The sequence below is a fragment of the Diceros bicornis genome, chromosome 24 (assembly GCF_020826845.1).
Source record: "Diceros bicornis minor isolate mBicDic1 chromosome 24, mDicBic1.mat.cur, whole genome shotgun sequence".
Taxonomy (NCBI): Eukaryota; Metazoa; Chordata; class Mammalia; order Perissodactyla; family Rhinocerotidae; genus Diceros; species Diceros bicornis.
In genome coordinates, this window is record NC_080763.1 from 13,265,157 (window position 1) to 13,279,512 (window position 14,356).

The following is a 14,356-nucleotide window of genomic DNA, read 5'->3' on the forward strand; positions in this document are numbered from 1 at the left end:
CTTAAAGCAAGAGCCAGGCTGAGACAAATGGCTGAGAGTATAGAAAAGTCTTAGTTGGATTTACCCTTCAGGGGAACCTGCGGGTTGAGGCAGCTAGCTTGGACGTGCCGTAAATAGACCTCACACAGAATCAGCTCCTAGTCTGATCTCTGACACTGATCGTATCACCGTCAGGGAAGGGGGAGCACAGGCTGCAGAATTTAGGTTTAACAGTGCCAGCCAGAACCTGCAAGAACCTGTGGCCTTGTTTGCCGAAGAATTCTGGATACTGTTTAACCCTTTCTGTCCTGCTCACAGTATTCTGCTGCTTCACTCCTGTGGCAGGGGACAACATCTCTTGTTAAAGATGATAAGTAATGGGCTGGCCCCGTGGCGTAGCGGTTAAGTGTGGGCGCTCCGCTCACTGCTGGCGGCCCGGGTTCGGATCCTGGGCGCACACCAACGCACCGCTTGTCAGGCCGTGCTGTGGCGGCGTCCCACATAAAGTGGAGGAAGATCGGCATGGATGTTGGCTCATGGCCGGTCTTCCTCGGCAAAAAGAGGAGGATTGGCGTGGATGTTAGCTCAGGGCTGATCCTCCTCACCAAAAAAAAAAAAATAAGTAAGATTTGGAGGGAGACCCTACACAGGTTCCCAGCCTCATGACTTCAAGATTTTAACTACAAGCCCTTAACTTCCAAGTTGAGAATGGTGTTCAGAAGTTCAAGACCTCAATAAATCAGGTTTAATTCACTCAAAAGAGACCTATTGTTTTGGATTCATTCTCAGCAAAATAAAGGTAAATTTCAAAAGAGTTGATGAAAATGGAGGACAAGGTTACTTAAATGCACATAAAATTTCTGATCATTTCTAGTGGTAGGCTCCGTTATGGGCTGGATAGGGGAAGAAACCAGTGTTGTTAATTTTTTAAGTGCCAGGCTCCTCGTGTATATTATTTCATTCATTCCTGCAACAACCCTGCATGGTCGGGATCCTCCATGTTACAGAGAGGGACACTGCAGCTCGGAGAGGGCAAATAACTGACCCAAGGCTAAAAGCGATTCTGCACAGGGTAGGGACGGACCCAAGATCTGTCTCTCACTGCACCATGCATCAAAAGGGCACTTGGCTCCTTTGAGAACTTGACTTTTAAAGGTAGTTTATCAGAATTTTTCTAAAGCCTAGAACTCAATGTAGAATTTACTGTCTACTCTAGACCAGTGGTTCTCAGACTTAAACATGCATCAGAATCCCTGGAGGGCTCATGAAAACGTGGATTGGTGGACCCCACCCCAGAACTTCTGATTCTGTAGGTCTGGGTAGGGCCGAGAATGTGCATTTCTTTTTTTTGTTGTTGTTAGGAAGATCAGCCCTGAGCTAACATCCATGCCAATCCTCCTCTTTTTGCCGAGGGAGACTGGCCCTGGGCTAACATCCGTGCCCATCTTTCTCCACTTTATATGGGACGCCGCCACAGCATGGCCTGACAAGCGGTGCCTTGGTGCACGCCCGGGATCTGAACCCGGGCTGCCAGCAGCAGAGCGTGCACACTTAACCGCTACACCACGGGGCCGGCCCCAGAATGTGCATTTCTAACGAGTGCCCAGGTATTGCCAGTGGTGCTGGTCTGGGGAACACAGAGCTCCAGAGTGAGCAGCTGGGTGAAGGGACATGTGCTGCGCAAGAGGCAGGAAGCCTGGATTTGCCGCTTAACTGCGAACAGGTCTTGTGGCCTCTGTGAGCCTGTTTCCTTGTCGATAGACTATGCACAAGATCCTGGGACCCACAGGTCCATGCATACACACACAGTGTTAGCCTCTGGTGCAGTTCAGTATGGCCATATGATAAGGGAGGAAGCGGAGGGGCTTAGACCCAAACCACTGTTTTTCCTCTGCTTGTAAAGTGTTCTTCAGCTTCTATAAAATCCTTCAAGCAAAGAACCTGAAGGACACGTCTCCTGAGATAACCAAACAACCAAAGGGGGTTGGAGGAGCCTAAGTCAACCTTAATGCTGATTTCGTCACATCAGGTCACATAGGCCCTGAGGCGGGCATTAAAATCCACAGAACTGGCTCTCCGTCAGAATTGCTGCAGGAGATTTCAGCAGTCCTCCTGGGCCCCTGCGCAGCTTCCTACATTTGTGACGTCTGCACTCTTGTAAAACGTGCTATTCATTTCATCAACAGAAAGGCCATTTGAAGCACTATATATTTTTTGGTGAATGGTATGATTATTCTAGAACCCAGTCTGATTTGATGACAGTAAATATTAATTATATACTACTAGGCTTATTTGACAAATTAAAGAGTTAATTTCTTTTATTTATAGCTATTAGCTCCTCCTCTTCCCCATGTTTTCTCAGATAATGTCTTTGAAAAATGACCCAGCAAAATCTGAATACAGGAGAGACAACTAAATTACAGAAGTTGTTTTTCAGAATTACCAGTATGTGCAATCCTCTGTTTTGGAGGAACCCCAGGTTACCTATTAATAAGAACAGCTTAGGGACAGGATGTTGAGTGATGGACAAAAAGATGCAAAGTTGACTTGCTTCAGCCAGCACAGCCCAAAGCTCTGAAAAGAGGGTCCCCGGCCATCGTCCCTTCACTGAGACTGATGCCAGAGAAAGACTCAGCCGGACACAAAATCTCACCTGTGTCTACCCTTGATTTCAAAATCCCAGTAGTTGAACTCTTTAAAAATCCACCTACTTTTGTTTCCCTCAACCCCCTCCCCATTTCGTTAGTGAAAGCCTCAGCTGTGTCCTGTGAAGCAGGAGCCCTGTGTCTTTAGTGAGTCACTCTGGCTGGTTGTTTGTCTTGGCAGAGCCTCTTCAGAGACATGGATGGGGAGGGCGGCTCTTTGTAAAGACTCTTTCTAGTAACATGTGAGAGTAATCTGGTCAAAGCTTTCAGTGTGTAACACAGATGAGACAGCTAAGCAGAAAGACATACGTTTACACTGCTTATCTGTTGGTGTTGGCATCATTGGCGATTTTAATTTTCTTTTTGCTTATCTGTATTTTCTAAATGTTCATTATGGAAAAAGGAACATGGGAGCCTTAAATGTCATGAGTGTTGTTAGCTTTCTCCTAATTTCTCTTTGATGGTAGCATCATTAATAGACTTGGCATCCTTAAGCCAATGTTCTGAAGGAGGAACTAACTCAGACATGTTACCATCTGGTCCCTTCCTATTTAGACTAAATAGCTCTCTCTCGCTATCAGAAGGATCAAGTCCATGAAAAAACTTTTTAACTAAACGTAATTTTCACATTTCACCTACCAATGTGAAAAGCCCACCTGCTTTATAATAGTAGCAATTAAAATGTTGTCATTTAAACTCAGCAGTTATTGCCATGGCGTGTTAAGATTGTTTTTCTATCCCTTGCAGAATGGGCAGGGAGATATGTGCCTTTTTAAACTGATAAAGTTTTTCATTGCTCTCTTTTTATCTGTATTTTCTCAAGGTTCTTTTGGAAGACCAAACAATGCTTCTAGTCATAAAGTTGACTTGCTCTGGTCTTAGCAGGTTGCCTAATCCAGTGGGCCTGGAACGATTTAGAGATTCAGCACAGGGAGAGCCAGATGTGAGGTCGACCTCTCCCCTTTCCTTTTTCCTTCTCTTCAGCCCCATCATTCCTCCTCTGGAGCAGGTGGCTGCTGCGCCCAGGCCCTACAGAAATGCCTTCCTGAGAGTTGGGGAGCTTCCCCAAGGAGATAGCAGCCTTCAGTGGGACAATGAGCAATCAGTAGCCTAGTGTCCAGCATCAAGCAAGTCCAGTGTACAAGCCTTGGGGGTCATATTTAGCAGGTCCCAAGGATGGCCAAGCATGTGGACACAAGTTAGTCACATGCTGCATTTGGGGAGAACTGTTTCCAAATCCACAGTCCTAATTTCACTGATCTAGAATGTGCTTGCTGTGTTTCAAGGTGGGGTTGTAATAATGGCTAAATGGGCTTTAGGGAGCCTTGAGAAATGATTGATATCGTTGAGTCTCAAAATAAGGCTGGGACTGAGCCTAAAAGGGGCTGGACACAAACCAAGGGTGCTCCGATAAGCAGAGCCGCCCAGAATCTCGTGGAGAACCGTGGTTAGGGGTGCGGAGGAATTTTCAGATAGATTATGGTAAACCCTAGGAGGAGCTAGCAAAGAAAATTGCAAAATTTCTTCCTCTGAAAAGTCTTGAACTCTCATTTGTACTACAATATAGATTTTTTTTCCTGCAAAAAATAGAGGAATGGACTAAATGAACTCGCTGCCCCTCCTAAACCAGGATGCACAGGACTAAAAAGGCAGGTCAGAAAACCCCCTGGGGAAATTTCTTCTTTAGGAGGACAGGAGAGAGGCACTGCTGTTGGACTCAGGGGCTTCAGATTTCACCCTTTCTTTTAAACCTGAAACAGAGAAATTTAATTTGACGAGAGTAGAAATCCTCTTTTCTGTGCCCCAAATCTGAATGTTTCTTCGCTCGGTTTATAGTACTTCATAAATAACCCATAGCCGAGATAACCCTGTGACTTTCTTCCCCCAGCATTGCAATCCTGTACATCAGAACAAAGACTGTGTGTTTGTGAGTGTGTGTGTGTGTGTGTGTGTGTGTGTGTGCGCGCGCGTGTGAGAGAGAGAGAGAAGAAAGAGCTGGAGATATTTGTTTATTGGAAGGGAGAAAACTGAGATTAAAAATTGCAGTTAGCTGAGAAGCAGATCTCTCCCTTTCCTGCGGGCATTGCTTTGTGGCTGCGAGCAGAGCCGTGCCCACGGGAGCCTGGGGGAGGACGGCCTGGGGAGGATGCTGAACCAGTGAATGGAGAGGCCCACCAGGCGGGGGAGGGGCTGCCTCGTCCTCCGGAGGTGGAGGTGCAGCCGGAACTTGGAGCTTTCGATAAACATAAGGAATGATTTTTTCTCATCAACAGTAAGTGGCATTTCAGTCATCAGCTCTGCATATGGCTGAGGGGTGGCTGCTGTCTCTGTCTTGCTCTCTCGCTCTCTCGTTTTGGTTACAATAGAAATTACTGATGAGATGGTGGCCGTGGAGTCTGTGTGCTCTGCCATCGGGGGATGGGTTCTTTCTCAGTGTCAGCGTGCGTGTGGCGTCTGCAGGCAGCCTCTGACAAGCAGGGGAGAGAAGTGATTATGCTGGGTGGAAAATGGAAGTCCTCCAGCGACATAAATGCTTCAAAGAGGCGATGAGCTCAAATGTATGGTAATGTCCATGCCCCAAAATCAGGTCTTCAAGATCTTGGAGTAATTGATAATCCTGCTGTATAAAGATGTTTACTCACTTAAAAAGATGCAATTGTACAGAATTTGTACTATTTTAGCAACTGACAGCTGTCCACAGGTCTGAGTTTGTTTGTTTTCATATAAATTCAGACACTTGGACCATCTCAGTTTTCCATATTATTAAGTTATGCTGTCCATATTGGCATAGGAATTTTTTTTAACTTATTTTGATCTAGAGCCTTTATAATGTAACTGTAGACCCTTTAGCCTGTAGAGAAGCAGACTGAAGTGTATATTATTCCATATACACGAATTTGATATTTAAAGCCTCCATCACATGTTGTAACACTTAGGCTTGCTACCTAGAATGATACTAGCCTGGCTTGATGATGTTTGTTTTGGAGGGAGAGCAGGGCTCATAAGTATCATATTCTGATCCATCACTATTAAAATAAAAGGAAAACTTTATTCACCCTTTATTATTTTCTACATTTCTACCCATAATCCCTGCAAAAGATTTTCTAATTTGTAGCTACTCTTAGCCAAAATTCTTATTTTGTTTCGTTTTACGTAAAGATATTTTAGTTTTATTCAAGTCTTCCAATAATCTACACAGGTGAAAAACTTTCCCTTTGCACCCGAAAATTGTTTTCCCAGTCCTTGGAATTAGAATTCGACTCAGGAAATCATGGTATTTTTTCTGGAGAAACCTGAGTTGTTGAAATATACATGAGAGCAGTGTTAGTCGAGCGCACCTGGGTGAAACATGGGCCAGTGCAGAGTGGTGAGCTATGTGAACAGAACGCCTTGGTGGTTGATGTAATGCAATTTGGGGTTGCTTCCCTGTGCCAGCAGTCTGGTTTCTGAATGGGTTTCCTTGTTTCCCAATATTAACTCAAGATTTAAATTTTTCTAAGAGCAGTATTAAGGAGGCCTAAGGTGGAGATCGGTTGCCTGGGTTGGCAAATGACGCATACTTCCTGACCTGGAAAAGGTGATTGTTAGATGACAGTGTCTGTACAGAATAGAACCGTGCAAACTCAACAGGACATCTGATGGTGTCTAGAGTAAGTTCTCACATGATTATCTGAGGAACAACATTGATTTATATCACCGCATATTTTGGGGTATTACGCCTTCGGTCAGAGATGGGACGTAGAAGCAGGTTAAATCCTGACTGGATGGATGTTTTGTAGCTTCTTAACAACCTTCTTCTTTTCTTTCCCTCCCCGCTTCCCTTCCTCGTTAATTTGCCCTAAGTATGCATGTGATTTACATGCATGTTTGTTTCTCAGTACTTCACGTGCCCAATGTGGAACCAAGGTTTAGGAGCATGTGTGGTTCATAGTGTGGCAGCAAATTGTTTTGTGGCAAGACGGCTCGGAGGTGCTCTGATCCTTAGCTCTTTTCTTTGAAATATAACATGGCTGCCTCTTTTATGAAGAAGACACATTCGAAGGTATGAGTGAACATCAGTTATTCAGAAGAAATTTATTGAGCACTTCCTATGTTGTTTTATAAATGTCTAAATTAGACCATGAGTTCTTTGGGCATAAGACCTATATTTCAGTTATCTTTGAGTCCTCAGAATCTGCATAAGACCTAAGACAAAGCAAATGGTTAAATGTTTGTTGAAAGGAAATCAGGGAGGGGCAAACAGGGGCTCCCAAATTGCAACACTTACTCCCCAGTGTATCCTGGAGCTATGAGTCTAGACTTCTGATCATGCTCCCTGACAGCAATGAAAACCATCCCATGCCCCCAGTATGTGCACATTACCATATGCGGGTTTATATGAGATGCCACAAGGAAATTACTTGAGAACAGGAGCTCTAGACCAGACTGCCCAGGTTGGAATCCTGCCTCTGCCATTTAATAACCATGTGACTGGGACGAGTATTTAATCTCTGTGCCTCAGTTACCTCATGTGTCAAATGGGGATACTAATAGTACTGATCTCATAGCATTGTCGTGATGATTAAATGAGTTGCTAACATATAAAACACAATAGGCTTGGCACATGTAGATGTCAGCATGTTCTGTGGATGTTCCATTTTAGTAATAAAGCTTGTGAATTATAAAGCATACCTAATGTAGAAATTTTAAAAGAATGGAATAATAATAGAAAGTCTAATATTTTATTCCCACACCCCATTGGGTTGTCTGGAGTACTGTAGTCCTGGGGAAGCCAACTAAATTATTCCTCCATGTTCTCCATACTCCCCCCTCTGCTCATTGCACACCTCACCCTGGGATTAACACGATTCAAGATTATGATGTCTCTGTGTTTTTTGCACCCAGGTTATTTTGTTGCTTGTTAGTTCCCTTCATTTAAAAAATTGCATTCTAGCCATCTTATTTTTAAAGTAAAGAGGCTAGGATCCTTATGATAGAATGGGGTCAGGTGCTGGATAAAGCAGTGGGGGCTGAGGTCTTGGGAGAAGGGGGAAGCAGGAGAGCTGTGCAGAGGCTGCTGGGCCTGAGCTCCTCTCCCCACCTGTGGGAAGTTCTCAGGGTTGGGCTGCTTCTCCAGCCAGAGCCTTACAGGAGGGTAGCCCCTTGCAAACTGCATGGAAGACTTCTTGTCCCATGGGGCCTGGGGTTTCCAGCTGCTCTGGCATTGTCTGGAGTATTCTGTCTGGTCCCTGGGAAGTCAGGGTGACAAGACATTGGGGTGAGGAGGTGGTACCTCTAAAGCCACAGGAACAAAGGAGAGTTCTAGGTTACAACTGCATCTAGGCCTGGCCCCGGATTCTGTTACTTCCTTTTTAATAAATCACCTTGTGGCTTTGAAGGGAACTTCTCCTTATGGTGTTTGCAATAAGAATACGATTAGGAAAACACACCTCCTTGAAAATCATCATGACGTAGTTTCTGGGCATTTATCTCTATTAGGCACTGTGCTGAATGCCTTCAATGTGTTTATATCTCATTCAATCCTCTCAGCCACCCAGTAAAGGAAGAGCCTGCTTTTGACACCATTTTACAGATAAGATTAAACAGAGCTGGGATTCAAACCCAGGCCCTGACCACAAAATCTGTGCTGTTCACCTCCAGACTTGCCTACCACACCTCATGGCGCTGTTGAGAATAAAATATTTGTAAAAAGACTTTGAGAGGTCCAATGCCGTATAAATGAGGCATCATCGTAGCATCATGTAATCCTGGTCAGCAGTAATAAGAGCTAGGATTGTATTGAGCACTTACTATCTGCCAAAGGTTTTTATGTGCATCCTCTTGTTTTGGTCTCACAACCACTTGCAAGGTGGATAATTTTACAGATGACGAGGAAACTAGGAGGCAGGAAGGTTAGGTTCCTTGCAGGGGTACACAGCTCATAGATGGTGCAATGGGACTTAGACCCAGTCTGCTTACCTCCAGATCTCTGGTCTGAATGTCATCTGGATGCTACCACCTCCCTGAAGCTTGAGGGACTGCAGAGGCCTGCTAGAGATGAGGGGGCTGAGGTAAAAGGATTTTCCTTAAATCATAAAACTAGCTGGGAATAGAACTGGAACTAGAAGTCAATCCCCAGAGTTGATTTGGTCTATTGTGGGATGCAAAAAAAATTAAAAATAAAAAGTAAAAAAAGCACACACATGACTCTGTGGCTTACTTACATAATAGCTTGTAGTGGAAGTCTTATATACATTTGTTCATTCAACAAATGTTTGTCGACACCTCCTGCCCACCAGGCAGTGTGGGAGGTGCTGTGCATGCAGAGGGAACAAGCCCTGTGCAGCCTGGCCAGCGCGGGCTCTGTTGTGATGGGTGCACGGTGAATGAGGGGTGCTGCAGAAGCACATGGGCAGGGGGCCCCCAGTGCCTCAGTGAGCAGTGGTAGAGGCTCCAGAAGAAGAGGAGCCACTTTGCAATGTGCAGGGGTGGAGGCAGAGAGGCCGCTGTCTTCTTGAGGACCTGCAAAGTCAGGGGGTTAAACCAGTACATCAGGATAAGGCGAGGACTATGGAAGGGTTTGAGCGTGGATTGGTCTTGCCGTCTAGAATGTATGCTTTGGCTAGAGAACCAAAGGCAGATAGGAGGGCAAGGCAGGCGGTAGGAAGCTGTTCACAGGCGGTCAAGGAAGAGATGACAGTGGTGGAGAATCAGCTTCCTGCGAGTTAGGGTCAGTGCCCCAATTTCTATTTCTAGTGCCGTGGAATGCAGTTCTGACAGCACCTTGTAACTTGAGTTTTGATAAGTGGGAACTTTCCATTGTAGCCATTACTTCAAATCTCTGGGATTCCCACAGATCACTAGAACAAGCTCTACTTCAGGACTTTTATGGAAGTTCATGGAAGCATTTTATTTCAGGATGTATATGAAGATTGTCTTCCCTCAGCAGCTGCGACATTTCCCCTCAACAGTACGTGGACATGCCAGCGAGCTTGTGGACTACAGGGACGCTTGCTGAGTTGGGCGGGTTGGTGAGGGACACAGCATCAGAACTGTGCTTGCAGGCTATCTTTGTGTCCCCTCCCTTTTGGGCTGACACAGCTGCTCCATAATGGGCTGGTTCTTTGTGTATGGCACCCTCAACCCCTCAGACTGGATGGGGTGGGGTTTGGCACATGTTCTCTGCTTGCTCAAGAGGAGGGTCCCATGAGAGGCAGCATGGGCTAGATACCACCAAGTGAACCAGGCTTGTAACATCTTAACCCATCAAGGAAGGTCCTGGCTGCTTCGATCTCAGGCATCCCCAAGACAGAAACTGGACAGAAGTCACATGTGGTTATTTTAACCTAGAAAGAAAGAAATAGCATCTCCTCTCTCCTCTGGAACCCCGTAAAGATGGACTGGGTCTCAGGGGATCTCACGCTGGGAATAATAGGACTTCATATTTGCATGGGTGGATTAACTCTTAGTCCATTTGAAATCAACTGGAACAGCAATTTTGTAAAGTGTCACATATTCTGTGAAAACTATCTGGTGATGTGAGAGTTGTTCCTGCTATAAAATCAATAAACAATGTAGATTCCTTTTTTTTTTTTTTTTTTTTTATAGTTTCCTTTTTACCCTCCAACACCCTCTTTGGTGCATTCTTCTCACCACTAAACGTGCTTTTGCTTTCCACCTCTTTTTTTCCAACCATTATGTTTAGGGTGAAGAAGCTGAAGGAGACCTTTGCTTTTATTCAGCAGTTAGACAAAAACATGAGCAACCTTCGCACCTGGTTGGCTCGAATTGAGTCTGAGCTCTCTAAGCCCGTGGTTTATGACGTCTGTGATGATCAAGAGATCCAGAAGAGGCTCGCCGAGCAGCAGGTGGGGAAATGAGCTTTTGGAAGAGTATAGGTGTCTGTGATATCTGCTAACTCAGACCTTCCCATATCGGCTGTGTGTTTAAGTGTGTTCACATTTCATAATATGGGCTTGTTTTTTCCAGAGAAAGCTGACCACCTGTCCATGTTCTTGGATGTGTGAGGCATCCATCTCTTGAGTGCCCACCTCCACCACCATTCACATAGCTCTATGTGAAATACTTTGAATAATACTTAAGATGCAGACCTAATCTTAGTGCTAAATAAGGTTTTTTTTATTTTGCATTTTTTTTAACTTGGATCTTTGTTTTGTTTTTGTTAATATAGTTTTGGAAGGCAATGAATTGAAAGAAAAGTAGTTGTTCTAACCAAGGAAGGTTTTCATGGGATAATACTCAGTGTATCTGATGGAGCTTTAAAAAATTTAAAACAGAAAAAGGGGTGATAAGGAGCATGCTGGGACCAATAGCTTAGGAAGCCTCTCCTGCAGTGCCCTCTGCATTTCTGTCGTCAGTTATGCACCTGGAGCCAACCCTGGGAATTCCACCGTTTGAAAACCACTGAGTCCTGCTGGTGGTCACATCATCGCACTAACCGGGGGATGCTCTTTGATATCACTGACTTATCAAATCCACTTTCCCGCCCTCCGTGGGCTCACATTCACGTGCTCATTCTCTCTCATACGCAGTGCCTAAACTTGCCTTTATTTTTTTTTTTTTTCATTTTTTATGTTTTGTGAGGAAGATCAACCCTGAGCTAACATCCGTTGCCAATCCTCCTCTTTTTTGCTGAGGAAGATTGCCCCTGGGCTAACATCTGTGCCCATCTTCCTCTACTTTATATGGGACGCTTCCACAGCATGGCTTGACAAGCGGTGCATCAGTCCACACCCGGGATCCAAACCTGCGAACCTCAGGCCACCAAAGCGGAGCACGAGCACTTAACCACTACACCACCAGGCCGGCCCTACTTGCTTTTATTTTTAAAATAGTTAAGTTTATATTATTCTTTCAGTAGCTTTCCATCACCTGTGTTTTCCTCAGACCTATGAGCAGATTCCGTTTTGATCATATAAGCAATATGGTGCCATCAGGTTCTCAGACTCCTGTTTTCTTTGTTACCTCCAAAGACTTGGTGTTTTCTGTCTGTCAGCACACCATGGAGATTCACCCACATTCACAGCTGTTTAGGGACAGAAGTGGGGGCTGAACCTTTTTCATCAGTTTATCATCAAGGCCACCCCTTGATGAATTCTCTTGAGTTCAGGTCAAACCTCGTAATAAGTAACATCTTATGCTACCATGAAATAGAGTTAAGTATCTGATATTACTCTTGACTTAGATCTTTATTCAATCTATTACAATTACAGTTTAAACTATGCCTATTCTATTTTCAAATTAGTATGATTTAGCAATGCTACAAAGTAAAAATACTGGTTTTTCCACTTAGCCTCAGAAATTTAAATGTGTCGTTTTCATTGAGGTCATCTAAATTCTGTCTTTGCTTTGTGGAGAAATGAATGTCGATATAAGTAATGTGTTAATGGACACTGCAGAGATTCTAATGCCCTTCTCAGTGGAGTCACAGCTACCAAACATTATCAGGTTTATTTACAAGTTTGATCCATTAGGATGAATTTCTTGAATAGTCTGTTTATAGACAAGGCCTTGCAAATAACCATTTACCCTGAGTGGTAAATTTTTTCAGGTAAATAATACAGAAGCTGACAATATTTTTCCTCTTAAAGAATGACTGGCTAAATTTGTCAGGGGCTAATAATGTATGTTAATGTTTTATAAATCTGAAGGGTGACAAAACATTAAATTATAGGAAGTTTATTCTCAAAAGCATATGATTTGGAGCAGCTGCCCCCTTCTTGGCCTTATTTGTTCCTGTACTGAAATGGTACACAATTTCCATCTGTCTGATTTAAGAGTTCGCTCTTTATAGAATTCAGAATCACCAGCATGGAATTCTTATCCCTAGGTTACCAAAAAAAAAGTTATGGAGTTGGTGTTCAGGACTACCACTATAGTAAAGAAGTTAGATGCATTAGTTTTCCATGGCTGCTATAAGAGATTACCACAAATTTAGCTGCTTAACACAAATTGATCATCTTACAGTTCTGGAGGTCAGAAATGTGCCACAGGGCTGAGATCAAGGTGTCAGCAGGGCTGGGCTCCTTTCTAGAGGCTCTATGGGAGAATCCATTTCTTTGCTAGAAAGCTTCTAGAGGCCACCCACGTTTCTTGGCCCCTTCCTTCATCTTCAAAACAAGCAACATTGCGTCTCTCTGTGCTTTTCTTCCAGATCACTTCTTCCTCTGGCTCTTCTTCTACCTCCCTCTTCCACTTGTAAGGACCCTTGGGATTACATTCGGCACCCCCAGAAAATCCAGGATAATCTCCCTATTTTAAGGTCAACTGATAAGAAATCTTAATTCTCCTTTGCCGTGTAACCTAACATAGTCACAGGTTTTGAGGATAGGAAGGTGGACATCTTTGGGGGGCCAATATTCTGTCTACCACAGATATCCTGAGGAAACTTTTAGTATTTTTGTTTAAAAAAAAAACATCATACTAAGCACAGACCTTAAATGCTCCATAAAAAACACTAAAAACAGAAATATTGTCACAAAAGAATTATGTATGGGTCATTTTAAAAAACCTTACTTGTGTTTCTATCACTAGTTAAATATAATAAATTACGTGATGACTTCCAGAAATAAGACCTAAAAGCTTGGGCTAGTAGTGCCTCCTGCAAAAGCGCTCAGCCCCTAAAAGTGATAAAGAGCCATGATGTCCCTGGATCGTCACTGCAATGTCCTTGGGGGCTGTGAGGGAGAGATCAGACTTTATAAGAGTCCTTTTTATTTCTCTTCCTTTATGTAAAACTCCTTAGGTGATAAGGGTGTGTTGTTATTCCTGTGGAATGTATCTTCAAAATGCAAAGGAAGTGGGGGTAACCTTTGTGACACTTGTAAACCTTGAACCACTTTCCTTGAGTCTTCAGCATTTTTCTCCTGTTTACTTGGTTTCCTGGTTCCCTGTAGGTGTGGGGTGGGGGGAGTTGTTAGTTACACTCCCTATTCTATAATTACCAGTAGCCCCCTCCCCAGTGGGCCAACTCAGCTTCTTGCCAACCCCCCTAAACCACTACCCAAGACCACCCTGCTGGACTTGTTTGCCACCCCCAGCTCCTCCTACAGAGACATTCTGGAGCCACCACCAGGGCCCCACCCTGTGTGATTTTCTGCCCGCTCAGCCTGGTTTTCTTCTTTTCCCCTTTATTTTATTTTTCTAGTTCCTTCTGTGTTTTCATTCTTCCTAGGTGCATTCTCAGCTCTAGTTTCACGTCTCCCCCATCTCCTCTCGCTGCCCCCCACCTTAGCTCTTTCCCAGCTTCAGTGCTCTGTGTCACCCACTCAGGAGCAGAAAAATAAAATGAACAGGAGCCCATTTCCAGAACTGTCAGTGCAAGTCTTTCACATTATTTTATGTTTCTTTCTCTGCATTTGAACAGGTCTTGAAATCTAATTATTGTACAAACTCATGCCTCAGTGGGTGCTTGTGGTGAGATCATTTCAGTTTGCAAAGTGTCACCTTGTTACTGCCCAAGGGGGTCATCTGCCTGCCACAAGACATGCCAATAGTCAAGAGGCAAGGAGGTAGGAGAGAAAGGACTTTTTATTACAGCTTGCTAGCAAGAGGGAAGATGGCAACTAGTGTCCAAAAGAACATCTTACAGAACAAAGACTACAGGCCAGTTATATAGGGGGCTGGTCTCCAGGTGGGGCATCCATCTGATCTCCCGGTGGGGGCTGACCTCTGGTCTTAGTTCCTCATAGTCTTTTGTTTTACTGGATATGCACCAGATACCGGAGCAACGC

General features: G+C 44.2%; 1 protein-coding gene across 10 annotated transcripts in view; it reads left to right on the top strand.

Moving 5' to 3' along the window:
• SYNE2 (spectrin repeat containing nuclear envelope protein 2) overlaps positions 1-14,356 on the top strand; it is a 265,485-nt gene that overhangs the window by 231,727 nt on the left and 19,402 nt on the right. For all 10 annotated transcript variants that reach the window (XM_058567087.1, XM_058567088.1, XM_058567090.1 and 7 more), the window contains one exon: positions 10,309-10,471. In XM_058567087.1, coding sequence (XP_058423070.1) covers positions 10,309-10,471 — 163 coding nt within the window. The remainder of the gene's footprint in view (positions 1-10,308; positions 10,472-14,356) is intronic.